Source organism: Neofelis nebulosa, chromosome 16 (assembly GCF_028018385.1).
Source record: "Neofelis nebulosa isolate mNeoNeb1 chromosome 16, mNeoNeb1.pri, whole genome shotgun sequence".
Taxonomy (NCBI): domain Eukaryota; kingdom Metazoa; phylum Chordata; class Mammalia; order Carnivora; family Felidae; genus Neofelis; species Neofelis nebulosa.
In genome coordinates, this window is record NC_080797.1 from 62243107 (window position 1) to 62258320 (window position 15214).

At 36.0% G+C, this 15214-nt stretch overlaps 1 protein-coding gene and 1 pseudogene across 25 annotated transcripts in view; one reads left to right on the top strand and one right to left on the bottom strand.

The window, feature by feature from the left end:
* EFCAB5 (EF-hand calcium binding domain 5) overlaps positions 1 to 15214 on the top strand; it is a 193714-nt gene that overhangs the window by 49571 nt on the left and 128929 nt on the right. For 20 of the 25 annotated variants that reach the window (XM_058704035.1, XM_058704040.1, XM_058704034.1 and 17 more), the window contains one exon: positions 11460 to 12036. The exons of the other annotated variants lie outside the window; for them this stretch is intronic. In XM_058704035.1, coding sequence (XP_058560018.1) covers positions 11460 to 12036 — 577 coding nt within the window. The remainder of the gene's footprint in view (positions 1 to 11459; positions 12037 to 15214) is intronic. 25 annotated transcript variants of the gene reach the window in all.
* On the bottom strand, positions 8221 to 8580 carry LOC131497629 (small ribosomal subunit protein uS10-like; annotated as a pseudogene).

The following is a 15214-nucleotide window of genomic DNA, read 5'->3' on the forward strand; positions in this document are numbered from 1 at the left end:
AATGCCATAATTGGGATGCAATCTCAAATGGATGCCATGATAGCAAGGATGAAGCAGAGCAGCAAGTCAGCGATATAGAAGATAAAATTATGAAGAATAATGAAGCAGAAAAAAGAGGGAAACAAAGGCAAAAGATCACTATACAAAACTTAGAGAACTCAGTACTTATTAAAAAGGAATAACATCTGAATCATAGGAGTCCCAGAACATGAAAAGAGAGAAAAAGGGGCAGAAGGTTTATGTGAGCAAATTATAGCAGAAAACTTTCCTAATCTGGGGGAAGGACACAGACATCAAAATCCAAGAAGCATAGAGAACTCCCATTAGATTCAACAAAAATCAACCATCACAAGGCACATCACAGTCAAATTCGCAAAATACACAGACAAGGAAAGAATTATGAAAGCAGCAAGGGGAAAAAAGTCCTTAACCTATAAAGGAAGACAGATCAGGTTCACAGCAGACCTATCCACAGAAACTTGGCAGGCCAGAAGAGTGACAGAATATATTCGACATGCTGAATCAGAAAAATATGCAGCCAAGAATTCTTTATCCAGCAAGACTGTCATTCAAAATAGGAGAGATAAAGAGTTTCCTAGACAAAAACTAAAGGAGTTCGTGACCACTAAACCAGCCCTGCAAGAAATTTTAAGGGGGACTCTTTGAGTGGAGAAAAGACAAAACAAAACAAAACAAACCAAAAGCAACAAAGACTAGAAAGGACCAGAGAACATCAACAGAAACACTAACTCTACAGGCAACAAAATGGCACTAAATTCATATCTTTCACTACTCACTCTAAATGGACTAAACCCTCCAATCAAAAGACATAGGGTATCAGAATGGATAAGGAAACAAGATCCATCTATATGCTGCTTACCAGAGACTCATTTTACACCTAACGATGGCTTCAGATTGAAAGCAAGGGGATGGAGAACCATCTATCATGCTAAAGGACATCAAAAGAAAGCCAAAGTAGCCATTCTTATATCAGACACACTAGATATTAAAATAAAGACTAACCATAGATGAAAAGACATTATATCATAATTAAGGGGTCTATCCACCAAGAAGATCTAACAACTATAAATATTTATGCCCCCAACTTGAGGTCCCCAAATATATAAATCAATCACAAATATGAAGAAACTCATCAATAATAATACCATAATAATAGGGGACTTCAACACCCCACTTACATCAATGGACAGGTCATCTAAGCACAAAAGCAGCAAGGAAACAATGGCTTTGAATGACACACTGTACTGGATGGACTTAACAGATATATTCAGAACATTTCATCCTAAAGCAGAAGAATACACATTCTTCCTGAGTGCACAGGTAACATTCTCCAGAAAAGATCACATACTGGGTCACAAATCAGCCTCAACAAGTACAAAAAGATTGAGATCATACCATGCATATTTTCAGACCACAACCCTATGAAATTCAAAATCAACCACAAGAAAAAAACTGGAAAGACCATGAATACTTGGAGATTTCAGAACATCCTACTGAAGAATGAATGGGTTAACCAAAAAATTAAAGAGAAAATGAAAATAGGACAGCCCAAAACCTCTGGGATGCAGCAAAGGTGGTCATAAGAGGGAAGTGTATAGCAATCTAGGCCTTCCTAAAGAAGGAAGAAAGGTCTCAGAAACTCAACCTAATGTTACACCTTAAGGAGATGGAAAAAGAACAGAAAATAAAGCCCAAAACCAGCAGAAGGAGGGAAATAATAAAAATTAGAGCAGAAGTCAATGATTTGGAAATTAAAACAACAAAACAACAACAACAGTAGAACAGATCAGTGAAACCAAGAGCTGGTTCTTTGAAAGAATTAACAAAATTGATAAACTCCTAGCCATATTGATCAAAAAGAAAAACAAGAGGACACAAATAAATAAAATCACAAATGAAAAAGGAGAGATCACAACCAACACTACAGAAATACAAACAATAATAAGAGAATATTATGCCCAATTATATGCCAACAAATTGGGCAATCTGGAAGAAATGGACATATTCCTAGCAACATATCAACTACCAAAACTGTAACAAGAAGATATGGAACATATGAACAGACCCATAACCAGTAAAGAAAATGAATCAGTAATCAAAAATCTCCCAAAACATAAGAGTCCAGGGCCAGATGGCTTTCTAGGGGAATTCTACCAAACATTTAAAGAAGAGTTGACACCTATTCTTTTGAAACTGTTCCAAAAAGTAGAAATGGAAGGAAAACTTTGAGACTCGTTCTTTTTTTTTTTTTTTTATTTTTTTAAATTTATATCCAAATTAGCATATAGTGCAACAATGATTTCAGGAGTAGATTCCTTAATGCCCCTTACCCATTTAGCCCATACCCCCTCCCACACCCCCTCCAGTAACCCTCTGTTTGTTCTCCATATTTATGAGTCTCTTCTGTTTTGTCCCCCCTCCCTGTTTTTATATTATTTTTTGTGTACCTTCCCTTATGTTCATCTGTTTTGTTTCTTAAAGTCCTCATATGAATAAAGTCATATGCTTTTTGTCTTTCTCTGACTAATTTCACTTAGCATAATACCCTCCAATTCCATCCACGTAGTTGCAAATGGCAAGATTTCATTCTTTTTGATTGTTGAGTAATACTCCATTGTATACATACACCACATCTTCTTTATCCATTCATCCATTGATGGACATTTGGGCTCTTTCCATACTTTGGCTATTGTTGATACTGCTGCTATAAACATGGGGGTTCATGTGTCCCTTTGAAACAGCACACCTGTATCCCTTGGGTAAATACCTAGTAGTGCAGTTGCTGGGTTGTAGGGTAGTTCTATTTTTAGTTTTTTAAGGAACCTCCATACTGTTTTCCAGACTGACTGCACCAGCTTGCATTCCCATTCAAAGCTCATTCTATGAGGTCCGCATTACCTTGATTGCAAAACCAGACAAAGACTAAAACGGAGAACTATGGACCACTAAAAAGGAGAACTATGGATCAATTTCCCTGATGAACATGGATGCAAAAATTCTCAACAAGATACTAGCAAACTGGATCCAACAATACATTAAAAGAATTATTCACCACACACACAAAAAAGGATAAGACTCACATGATCCTCTCAATAGCTGCAGAAAAAGCATTTGACAAAATACAATATCATTTCTTGATAAAAACCCTTAAGAAAGTAGGAATGGAAGGACCATACCTCAAGATCATAAAGGCCATATATGAAAGACCCACTGCTAATATCACCCTCAATGGAGAAAACCTGAGAGCTTTCCCCCTAACGTCAGAAACACAAGGATGTCCACTTTCACCACTGCTCTACAACATAGTGTTGGAAGTCCTTAGCCTCAGCAATCAGACCATTCAAAGAAATAAAAGGTATCCACATCAGCAAGGAGGAAGTCAAACTTTCACTTTATGCAGATGACATGAACTGTACGTGGAAAACCCAAAAGACTCTGCCAAAAAACTGCTAGAACTGATAGATGAACTCAGCAAACTTACGGGATATAAAGTCAATGTACAGAAATCATTTGCATTTCTATATACCAATAATGAAGCAGCAGAAAGAGAAATCAAGGAATGATTTGTAAATGATCCCATTTATAATTTCACCAAAAACCATAAAATACATAGGAAGATACTTAGCCAAAGAAGTGAAAAATCTATACACTGAAAACTATAGAGAGTTCATGAAAGAAATTGAAGAAGACACACAAAAAATGGAAAAATATTCCATGCTTACAGATTGGAAGAATAAATATTGTTAAAATGTCAATGCTACCCAAAGCAATATACATATTCAATACAATTTCTATCAAAATAACACCAGCATTCTTCACAGAGCTGAAGAATGTTTAAGATAAACAATCTTAAAATTTGTATGGAACCAGAAAAGACCCAGAATAGCCAAAGCAATCCTGAAAAAGAAAACCAAAGCTGGAGGCATCACAATTCTTGACTTCAAGCTGTACTACAGAGCTATAATCATCAAGATAGTATGGTACTGGCACAAAATCAGACACTCAGATCAGTGGAACAGAATAGAGACCCAGAAATGGACCCACAAATGTTATGGCCAACTAATCTTTGACAAAGGAGGAAAGAATATCCAATGGAAAAAAGACAGTCTCTTCAGCAAATGGTGTGGGACAGCGATATGCAGAAGAATGAATCTGTACCACTTTCATACAACATACACAAAAATAAATTCAAAATGGATGAAAGACCCAAACATAAGACAGGAAACCGTCAAAATCCTAGAGGAGAAAACAGGCAAAAGCTTCTTTGACCTGGGCCACAGCAACTGCTTACTTGACATGTCTCCAGAGGCAAGAGAAACAAAAGCAAAGATGAACTATTGGGACCTCATCAAGATAAAAAAACTTCTGCACAGAGACGGAAACAATTAGCAAAACTAAAAGGCAACCGATGGAATGGGAGAAGATATTTGCAAATGACATATCAGATAAAGGGTTAGTATCCAAAATCTATAAAGAACTTATCAAACTCAACACCCAAAAAGCAAATAATCTAGTGAAGAAATGGGCGGAAGACATGAATAGACACTTTTCCAAAGAAGACATCCAGATGGCTAACAGACTCGTGAAAACATGCTCAACATCACTCACCATCAGGGTAATACAAATGAAAACCACAATGAGATAACCACCTCACACCTGTCAGAATGGCTAACATTAACAACTTAGGCAACAACAGATTTTGGCAAAGATGCAGAGAAAGAGGAACTTTCTTATTGTATCTTTTGATGGGTAAAAGTTACTAATTTTGATGAAGTTCAGCTTACCTATTTTTTCTTTTGTTTAGTATGCTTTTGATGTCCTATCCATGAAGTCATTGTCAAATCCAGTGTAATAAAGATTTTCCGCAAGTTTTCATCTGACAGTTTTATAGTTTCAGCTCCTAAATTTAAATCTTTAAATAAATTTGTGTTCATTTTTGTATATGGTGTAAAGGTCCAGCTTTCCACCTCCTTTGCATGGGATATCCAGTTATCCTAGCATCATTTGTTGAAAAACTGTTCTTCCCTCATTGAATGGGCTTGGAACCTATTGAATATATATACATACACATATTTACTTACATATGTAAATATATATATGTAGATTTATTTCTGGGCTGCCTATTCAATTCAGCCGGTCTAGGTCTGTCCTTATGCCTCTACCATACTGTTTTATTTTTTATTTTTTATTAAAAAAAATTTTTTAACGTTTATTTTTGAGACAGAGAGAGACAGAGCATGAACGGGGAAGGGTCAGAGAGAGAGAGGGAGACACAGAATCTGAAACAGGCTCCAGGCTCTGAGCTGTCAGCACAGAGCCTGACACGGGGCTTGAACTCACGAACCGCGAGATCATGACCTGAGCCGAAGTTGGACACTTAACCGACTGAGCCACCCAGGCGCCCCTCTACCATACTGTTTTAACTACTTTAGCTTTGTAGTATGTTTCAAAATTGAGTAATGTGAATCTTCCAAGTTTATTCTTTTTAAAAAGACTCTTTTGGCTATTCAGGGTCATTTGCAACTCCATATGAATACAAGGACCAACTTATCCATTTCTTTGAAAGAGACAATTGGAATTTTGATAAAATTGCATTGAATCTATAGATCCCTTTGAGTAGTATTTGTATCTTTACATGTTAAGTCTTCATATCCATGAACACAGGATTCTTTTCATTTCTGTATGTCTGTAATTTTTTTCAGCAATGGTTTGTAGTTTTCAGCATTCAAGTCTTCCATCTCTTGGTTAGATTTATTCCTAAGTCTATAATTCTTTTAGATGCTACTGAAAAAGGAGTTGCTTTCCTAAACACAGAAACACAGAAACACAACTGACTTTGTGTGTTGGTATTGTATCTTGCAAACTTGCCAAATTCGTGTATTAGCTCTAGTAGCTTTTTTTTCAAGATATTCTATATATAGGGTCATCTCATCTGTAAATATAGGGTTTTTTTTTTCTTTCTGACTTGGATGCCTTTTAATTCCTTTTTCTTTTAATATCTCTCTAATATCTCTGGCTAGAACTTCCAGGACAATGTTGAATAGCAGCCGTGAAAGTGGGTATCCTTGTCTTTTTCCTGATCTTAATTAAGTCTTTCACCACTGAGTATGATATTAACTGTGGGTTTTTAAATAAATATCATTTATTATTTTGAGGAATTTCCCATCTGTTCCTAGTTTTCTGAGAAGTTTATTTTATTTTATTTTATTTTATTTTATTATCTTATTTTTAAATCATGAAATGGTGTTGGGTTCTGTCAAATACCTTTTCTACATCAATTGAGATGATTATGTGTTTTTTCTTCCCCCTTCATTCTATTTCCTTTTCTTGTAATGTCTTTATCTGCTTTTGGTATCAGAATAATTTTGGCCTCATAGAATGAGTTAGAAATTATTCTGTCCCCTTCAGTTCTTTGGGAAGATCTTGGTAAGGATTGATTTTAATTCTTTAAATGTTTGATTGCACTGGGGAAGCAATATGGTTCAGACCTTTTCTTTGTTGGCAGAGTTTTGATTCCTAATTCAATCTCCTTACTTGCTAAAGTATGTTGAGATTTTCTATTTCTTTTTGAGTCAGTCTAGATAACTTTTGCGTTTCAAGGAATTTGTCCATTTATTCTAGGTTATTCTTTTTATCTCTGTGAGATTGGTGATAATGTTTCCATTTTCATTTCTTAATTAATTATTTTATTGAAGAGAGAGCACCCATGAGTTGGGGAGAGGGACAGAGGGGCAGAGGGAGACGGAGAGAGAGAATCTTAAGCAGGCTCCAAGCTCAGCACAGAGTCTGACACGGGGCTTGATCCTACAATCCTGGGATCATGACCTGAGCCCAAATCAAGAATTGGACACTCACCTGACTGAGCCACCCAGGCACCAAATTCATTTTTTGTTTTAGTTATTTGTGTCTCTTTTATTATTTGCCAGTCTAGCTAAAGGTTTGTCAATTATGTTGATCTTTCCAAAGAACTAACTTTTGATTTTATTGATTTTCTCTACTGTTTCTCTATTCTCTATTTTGTTTATCTCCACTCTAATCTTTATTATTTCTTTCCTTCTGCTTCAGTTCTGAGTTTATTTTGCTCTTCTTTTTTTAGTCCCATAAGATATAAAGTTAGGTTATTGATTTTGATGTTTTTTTTTTTTAATGTAGTCACTTACACCTATAAATTTCCCTTTGAGCACTGCATTCACTACATCCTATAAGTTTTGGTATGTTGTGTTTTCATTTTCATTCATCTCTAAGAATTCTCTATCTCCCTTCTGATTTCTTCTTTGGCTCATTTGTGTTTAAGAGTGTATGTTTTAATTACCACAGATTTGTGATTTTTCCAGGTTTTCTTTTGTTATTGATTTCTAACTTCATCCTGCTTTGGTCAAAGAAGATGCTTTATGTGATATCTGTGTTTTTAAGTTTATTGAGATTTGCTTTATGGCCTAACATATGGTCTATCTGAAGGATATCCCATGTGCATTTGAGGAGAATGTGAATTCTGCTTTGTTGGGTAAAATGTTCTCTATATGTCTGTTAGGGATAGCTAGTTAATTTTTGTATATGATGTGAGGTAGAGGTCCAACTTAATTTTTTCCCCATGTGGATGGCCAGTTGTTATAGGCATCATTTGCTGAAGAGAAAAAATTTTCCGTTTTGAATGACCTTGGCACCTCTGTCGAAAATTAGTTGGTCATGGACATATGGGTTTAGTTCTGGACTTATAATTCTTTTTTAAAAAAATTTTTTTAATGTTTATTTTTGAGGGAGAGACAGAGCATGAGTGGGGGAGGGGCAGAGAGAGAGGGAGAGACAGAATCCAAAGCAGACTCCAGGCTCTGAGCTGTCAGGACAGAGCCCGATGTGGGGCTCGAACCCACAAACTCTGAGATCATGACCTGAATCAAAGTTGGACACTCAACCGACTGAGCCACCCAGGCACCCCTGGACTTTTAATTCTATTACATTTACTTATGCCTATCCTTATTCCAGTGCCAAAATTTTTATACTTTTCTTCATATTGGTCTTAACACATTTTTTGTTAGGTTTATCTGTAGATATTTTCAAGTTTTGTTGCTATTATAAGAAGAAATTTTGAAAAATTATATTTTTAATCAGTTATTGCTAGTACCCAGGATATCTCTATCCCTATCTATCTATCTATCTATCTATCTAACAAATGATAAACAATTTCTTAAAAATGTCGATTTAAGCATATGCAAAGGTGACTTCAACCTCAACTGGCTCAATACTGATGGAACTAATTTGTTTAATGATATCAGAAGGCCTGTGCAAATCAATGAGTTGCTTATGGATCCTCATCTGAAAATGATCCCAAGTCTTAGAACCTTCGTCACAAAGAGTTTTTCTTACAGTGATTCTCAAAGTTTTGGTAGGCATCTGAACTGGTCCTTTCACTTTGCAATTCTTTACTTTTGCTCTTCTGATCAAGTAAGCCAGCACATACCTTCTCCAAAGATTTTACACTGTGGTTGGTTAGAGTATTCTAATTTCGTGAATTGCCACCTCTGGTTCCATGGGTGTCTTCCCAGCATCTTTAAAAGCCATGGCTGCAGTGGATTTCCTGATCAACTTGTTCCTCTGAGACAGTCAACAGCAGTGAGTCAGGAGCAGGAGCCAGATGTCCAGAGCTTTACTATAGTGCTGACTGCATCTTCCTCAAAAGACTTTTGTATTTTAATCATGTATCTTGCATTGATTATTTGGTGCTTTAAAAAAAATTGTGATAAAATGCACATAATATAAAATTTACCATTTAAACTATGTTGGGGTGTACAGTTCAGTGTCATTAAGTAAATTCACATGTTGTGCAATCATCACCACTATCTAGTTCCAGCAATTTTTCATCATTCCAAACAGAAATTCCATTTAGTAAGCCTTTTAAGTGCAAGATTTGTTTCTTTCTTCAGGGTTACAAGATTTTCTTGCATTATCTCTTTGAATATTCCCTTGTCTCTATACTCTTGACTCACTCCATTTAACACTTGTATAAGATGAATATTAAAAGTTCTGGATCTATCCTCCTTTCTCTTTGCCTTTTTTATCTGCTTTGGCTTAGCATTCCAGTTTGCTGGTTAGTTGTTCAGTATTTTCTGATCTTCAAGTCAATGTATTGATGGTTTTGTTGGCAACAGTAATTCTTTTTCATTCCCAAGTGATTTCTCTTTTTTTTTTTTTTTTGGTTCATTTAGTTTCTTTTTTAAAGATCATGACCTGAGCCTAAGTCAGATGCTTAATGGACTGAGCCACCCAGACACCCCTAGTTTCTTTTTTAAAATAAACTATTATTGTTTATTTTTAAATAGTGAAGTCTGTCAGCAATTCATTTTGTCTCTATGTAGAGGCATTATCCTGCCTCTCTAGCCCAAACCCGCTTGTCCCAATACAGGGGTGAACACCTCTGATGCCTGATGGTTAGCTCACATGGGGATGAAGGTACACAAATGGTCAGTGATTCCCCTGCTACCCATATCCACATCCTTTAAACTTGGGGTGCCTCAAAGTTGCCCCCCAATTTCACAGTGATTTTCTCTTGTTTTTTTTTAATCCTATAGTTTTATCAATCAATCTGATTCTCCCTATCTTACATTTTTCAGAAAAGTTCAAAAGTTCTGACTACTGAAGACCCCCTTCATAATTGCCATGATTGACAGTTTTCTCATGTTTATATTACACACACACACACACACACACACACACACACACACTTTTTAGTCATTTCTAGGTATTTTAGTAGATAGGGGATGTAAGTGCCCGTTCTTACTCTACTCTCTTGGTCTGATATCTCCATATTGCATTTAAAGATTTTTAAAAAATGTTTATTTATTTTTGAGAGAGAGAGCGAGAGAGCAGCAGCAGCAGCAGCAGCAGAGAGAGAGGGAGCAGCAGAGAGAGAGGGAGACAGAAGATCCAAAGCAGGCTGTCTGCTGTCAGTGCAGAGACGGATGCAGGGCTCAAACTCACGAACCGTGAGATAATGACCTGAGCCAAAGTTGGACACTTAACCAACTAAGCCACCTGGGTGCCCCACTCCATATTGCATTAAAAATTTTTTAAAAATATTTATTTATTTTTTGGAGACAGAGAGACAGAGTGCAAGCAGGGGAGGGGCAGAGAGAGAGGGAGACACAGAATCTGAAGGAGGCTCCAGGCTCCAAGTTGTCAGCATAGAGCCTGACGCTGGGCCTGAATCCTCGAAGTGCGGGATCATGACCTGGGCCAAAGTCGGACGCTTAACTGACTGAGCCACCTAGGCACCCATATTGCATTTTTAAAATGAAAATCTGGAAGAGGCTGGAAATAACAAGACTCTCTTCAAGAGAGAATAGACTCTCTTCACTGCCTACTCAGCAGAAATTTACTCACCTTTTTGCCTGACAACTAAACCTCAATTCTGTAGCAGGTGGAAATCACTTGATACCATAGAACTTGTTCTTTTTTTATATATATTTTTTTCAACGTTTTTTATTTATTTTTGGGACAGAGAGAGACAGAGCATGAACGGGGGAGGGGCAGAGAGAGAGGGAGACACAGAATCGGAAACAGGCTCCAGGCTCCGAGCCATCAGCCCAGAGCCTGACGCGGGGCTCGAACTCACGGACCGCGAGATCGTGACCTGGCTGAAGTCGGACGCTTAACCGACTGCGCCACCCAGGCGCCCCAAACTTGTTCTTTTTTTAAATTAATTAATTTATTTTGAAAGAGAGAGAAAAGAGAGAGGGAGAGAGAGAGAGAGAGAGAGAGAGAGAGAGAGAGAGAGAGAGAGAATCCCAAGCAGGCTCTGCACAGTGCAGAGCCCAAATTCATGCACACGGTAAGATCATGACCTGAGCTGAAACCAAGAGTCAGGCGCTTAACCAACTGAACCACCCAGGTGCCCCCAGAGAACTTGTTCTAACCCCTAACATGAAGGAATAACTTATGATTAGTCAAAATTATTCATAGTAATTCTTTTTCCCTTTACCAGTTACTGGTCTAGGGGTAGACATGCAACTGAATAAGGCCAATGAAATGTAAAGGAAAATCTTAGAGTAGCAAGTCTGAGGTATTCTATTCTTATATAATAAAACAGAACCATAAGAGGAAAAATCCCCTTTGTTCTCAAATCTCTTCCTTTAAAAGGATGCTGGGAGCTACAATAGCTATCTCGTGAGCCTCAGGTACAAGCACAAAAAATTAATAAAGAACAATTGAAGCAGGCTATGTACTTAATGAAAAACAGTGAGCTGCTGAATGACATCTGATTAAGTCAACAATGTCCTTATGCTTAAAGTCACGGTTACCTGATTTTCTGTTATGTTCAGTTGTGTTTGAATACACCATGTAAATAGATGTAAAAAAACTTTTTAAAAATAATATTCTAAAGTAACATAGATTAAAATCTACTTCTAGTGTTTCTTACATTTCACTTTTTTTTTCCTCCTCAGAAATACACTTGGAAGAGCAAACAAAAGCCTCAACTGATTTAATAAAGGACTCTGACACTAATGTCTCAAAGAATTTTGTGGTTAGAAAACCTGCCAAAGTGATTTTCAACTTAGATCCAGATGTACTGAATTCAAAGCTAGAACAGCCATGGAAGAAAAATTTTTACAAAAGAGTGGAGGCAAGAGCCCAGGCAATGCAGCAGAAAATAATAAATAAGGATAATCTGAAGAAAGAACTAGAAAAAAAGGCTGAAAAAAAATTCCCTAGGAATAATTTGGCCAAAGAGTGGTTTAATACTGAAAACGTGACACTTAAAACTCGTGCATATTTGCTTGACAAACTTCTACCCACCTTAGTTCCTGGAGTGGAAAAAATGTTAATGCAAGTGGAAAAGAAGAAACTTTGGGCAGAAGCTGATATTACAACCAAGTTTGATCCAATTAATCATTTGGGGGAATATTTAATGAGAAACAATCCTTATTATATCAAAGACTCAGGAATGTCTGGTTATCAGAGGGTGATGAGGGATGTCACGGAAGAACTGAAGATACATGTTCCCAATACTATTGGCAACAGGTACAGTTTGATATATATAATTTTTTTTTTGAGAGAGAGATAGAGCAAGCATGAGAAGGGAGGGGCAGAGAGAGAGAGAAGGGGACAGAGAAAGCGCAGAGAAAGGCGCTGACAGCAGAAAGCCCAATGTGGGGTTTGAACTTACAAACCATGAGATCATAACCTGAGCTGAAGTCAGTTGCTTAACTGACCGAGCCACCCAGGCTCCCCATAATTTGTTATATTTTCAGTTGATGATCTAGGTCCTTTCGTTGAAAGGAAGTAGAATAATAACATAATCATACAAATAGGACTTAAATATTCAAAAAGTATTTATTGAGCTGCTAGTATATGCTTCACTATTTATGAGGCACTATGAAGATTAATGAAGCATATTAAATAAATTCCTTGAATTTGTGGATTTAGTTATCTTACTATGATCCAAAGTATATATTTATTTGTTTACCATCTGTCTCCCTGCACTGGAAAGTAAGTTACATGAGAGCAGGGACTTCTTAAAAATTTAACTTTTCAGATAGGCAGCATATTCACCTGGTTTAAATTCAAAATGTATTAATAGTTATACAGTGAAAAGTTTCTCACCCATTCTTATCCTCCTTGTACCCAATACTCCACCTCTGCCATAAATAACTAGTGTTCTTCATTTTCAGTGGGTTTTTTTCCAGTTTCTTTATACATACAGAAGCAAATGCAAATTTGGATTCTAAATTTTCTTCCTTTATATAAGAGCATCTGAGTTACAAATATTTTCTTCTGTTTTTATTTATCTTTTGTCATGCGGAAGATATTATTTCTATGTGGTTGAATTTATTTACTTTCATTTTATGACTTAGAGTCATTGTTACATTTCAAGATATTAAAAGAATCCTCCCATGTTTTCTTCTGGAGTTTTAATATTTTAGTTTCCATTTTAAGTATTGATCCATATGGAATTTATCCTAATATAAGATGTAGATATGAATCCAAATTTTTCCTTTTCCAAATGGTTACATAGTGATCCCAACAACTGTCGAATAGTGTATTTTGCCCCACTGTTTTGAGATGAAATTTTATTACTAAATTCCTGTATATTTTGGAGTGTATTTCTGGGTTTTTCTATCCTATCCCTCTGACTATCTCCCTGTTCATGCACCACACCACACTGCTTGAATCATTAAGACTTTTAAGTATACAGACAGCCCCCAATTTACACTTAGGATTTTTTGACTTTACAATGGTGCGTAAGTGGTATGTGTTCAGTAGAAACTGTACTTTGAATTTTGAATTTTGATCTTTTCCTGGGCTAGCAATATGCAGTATGATGCTCTCTCATGATGCTGGGCAATAGCACTGAGCCACAACTCCCAGTCAGCCATGTAATCATGATACCCTTCATGGTATCATACACTTACATACATTACATACATATATATCATAGACTTAACATACGTTAAATACACACATATCATACACTTACATACATTACATTACATGCATTACATACATACATTTATAACCATTCTGTACCCATACAACCATTCTGTTACTCGCTTTCAGTTACAGTATTCAATCAATTACATGAGATAATGAATATGTTTTTAAAGTTTATTTATTTTGAGAGAGAGAGAGAGCATGAGCAGGGGAGGGGCAGAGAAAGAGACAGAGAGAGAAAGAGAATCCTAAGTAGGCTCTGCACTGACAGTGTGGGGCTCGAACTCACAAACTGCAAGATCATGACCTGAGCCAAAAACAAGAGTTAGACACCCAACTGACTGAGTCACCCAGGTGCCCCAAGATATTCAACACTTTATGAGATAGGCTTTGTGTTAGATGATTTTGCCCAAGTGTAGACTAATGTAAGTGTTCTGAGCACATTTAAGGTGGGCTTAGGCTAAGCTGTGATGGTGGGTAGTTTAGGTGTATTAAATGCATTTTCAACTTAGGATATTTTCAACTTATGATGGGTTTATGTGACAAAACCTTATCATAAGTCAAGGAAGATCTGTATTTCAATAAATCTGACTGTGCTGGTCCTTATTATTTATTCTTCTTTTATTCTCGTGATTTTACTTAAAAAAAATTTTTTTTAATGTTTATTTTTGAGACAGAGACAGAGTATGAATGGGGGAGGGGCAGAGAGAGAGGGAGACACAATCCAAAGCAGGCTCCAGGCTCTGAGCTGTCAGCACAGAGCCTGACATGGGGCTTGAACCCACGAGCTGTGAGATCATGACCTGAGCCAAAGTCAGACGCTCAACCGACTGAGCCACCCAAGCGCCCCTCTAGTGTTTTTACTTTTCAATATGAACTTTAGGGTTGATTCACCTACTTGAAAAAAAAAAAAAAAAGAACAGAAAAACAAACCTTATAGGAATGTTTATTGAAATGTTTAAATTTATTTATTAACTTAGGGCAAATCAGCATCTTTAATAATGATGTGTTTCTGAAAACACATGTCTTTTCATTTGCTCATCTTATTTTGTATCTATCATTGTCTTAAAGTTTTGTTTTTTTTTCATTAGGCTTACATCTCTTGTTAAACTTATTACTAGTTATTTTATTATTTTTTATTCCCATTGTAAATGGGAATTTTTTATTACATTTTCTATTTATATGTAGTTTCTATTTATATCTATTAAATTCTGTATATTTTTATACGCTACTACCTTACTGAGTGTAACTGTTTATAGAATAATTTTAGTTGATTATTTGGGTTTTCTAGTGAGGCAACCATATTATCTGCAAATAATAGGAGTTTTCGTTCTTTTCCAATTTTTATACTTGTATACATTTAATATCTTCCTCTTAGCTTGTTATGTTGGCTATTATTTTCAATACAATGTTAAATAATTGTGATGATATGGGCATCCTTGTCTTGTTTATGACCTTGGTAAGGATGATTTTTATATCACTACCTCACCATGAACAGTTTTTTAAAACTATATATTAATGTCATAACTCTACTCCATTTGGATCCGAAAAAGATATATTTTATTACATTAGAAAAGTGTGCCTAATTCCTACATTATAGAGTGATTATTTTATTTTATTTTATTTTATTTTATTTTTATTTTATTATTTATAAGTGTATCTACCTCCCCTCTGGTAACTATTAATTTGTTCTCTATAGTTAAGAGTCTGTTTCTTGGTTTGTCTCTCTCTCTCTCTCTTTTTTCTTTGATTATTTTTCTCTTAAATT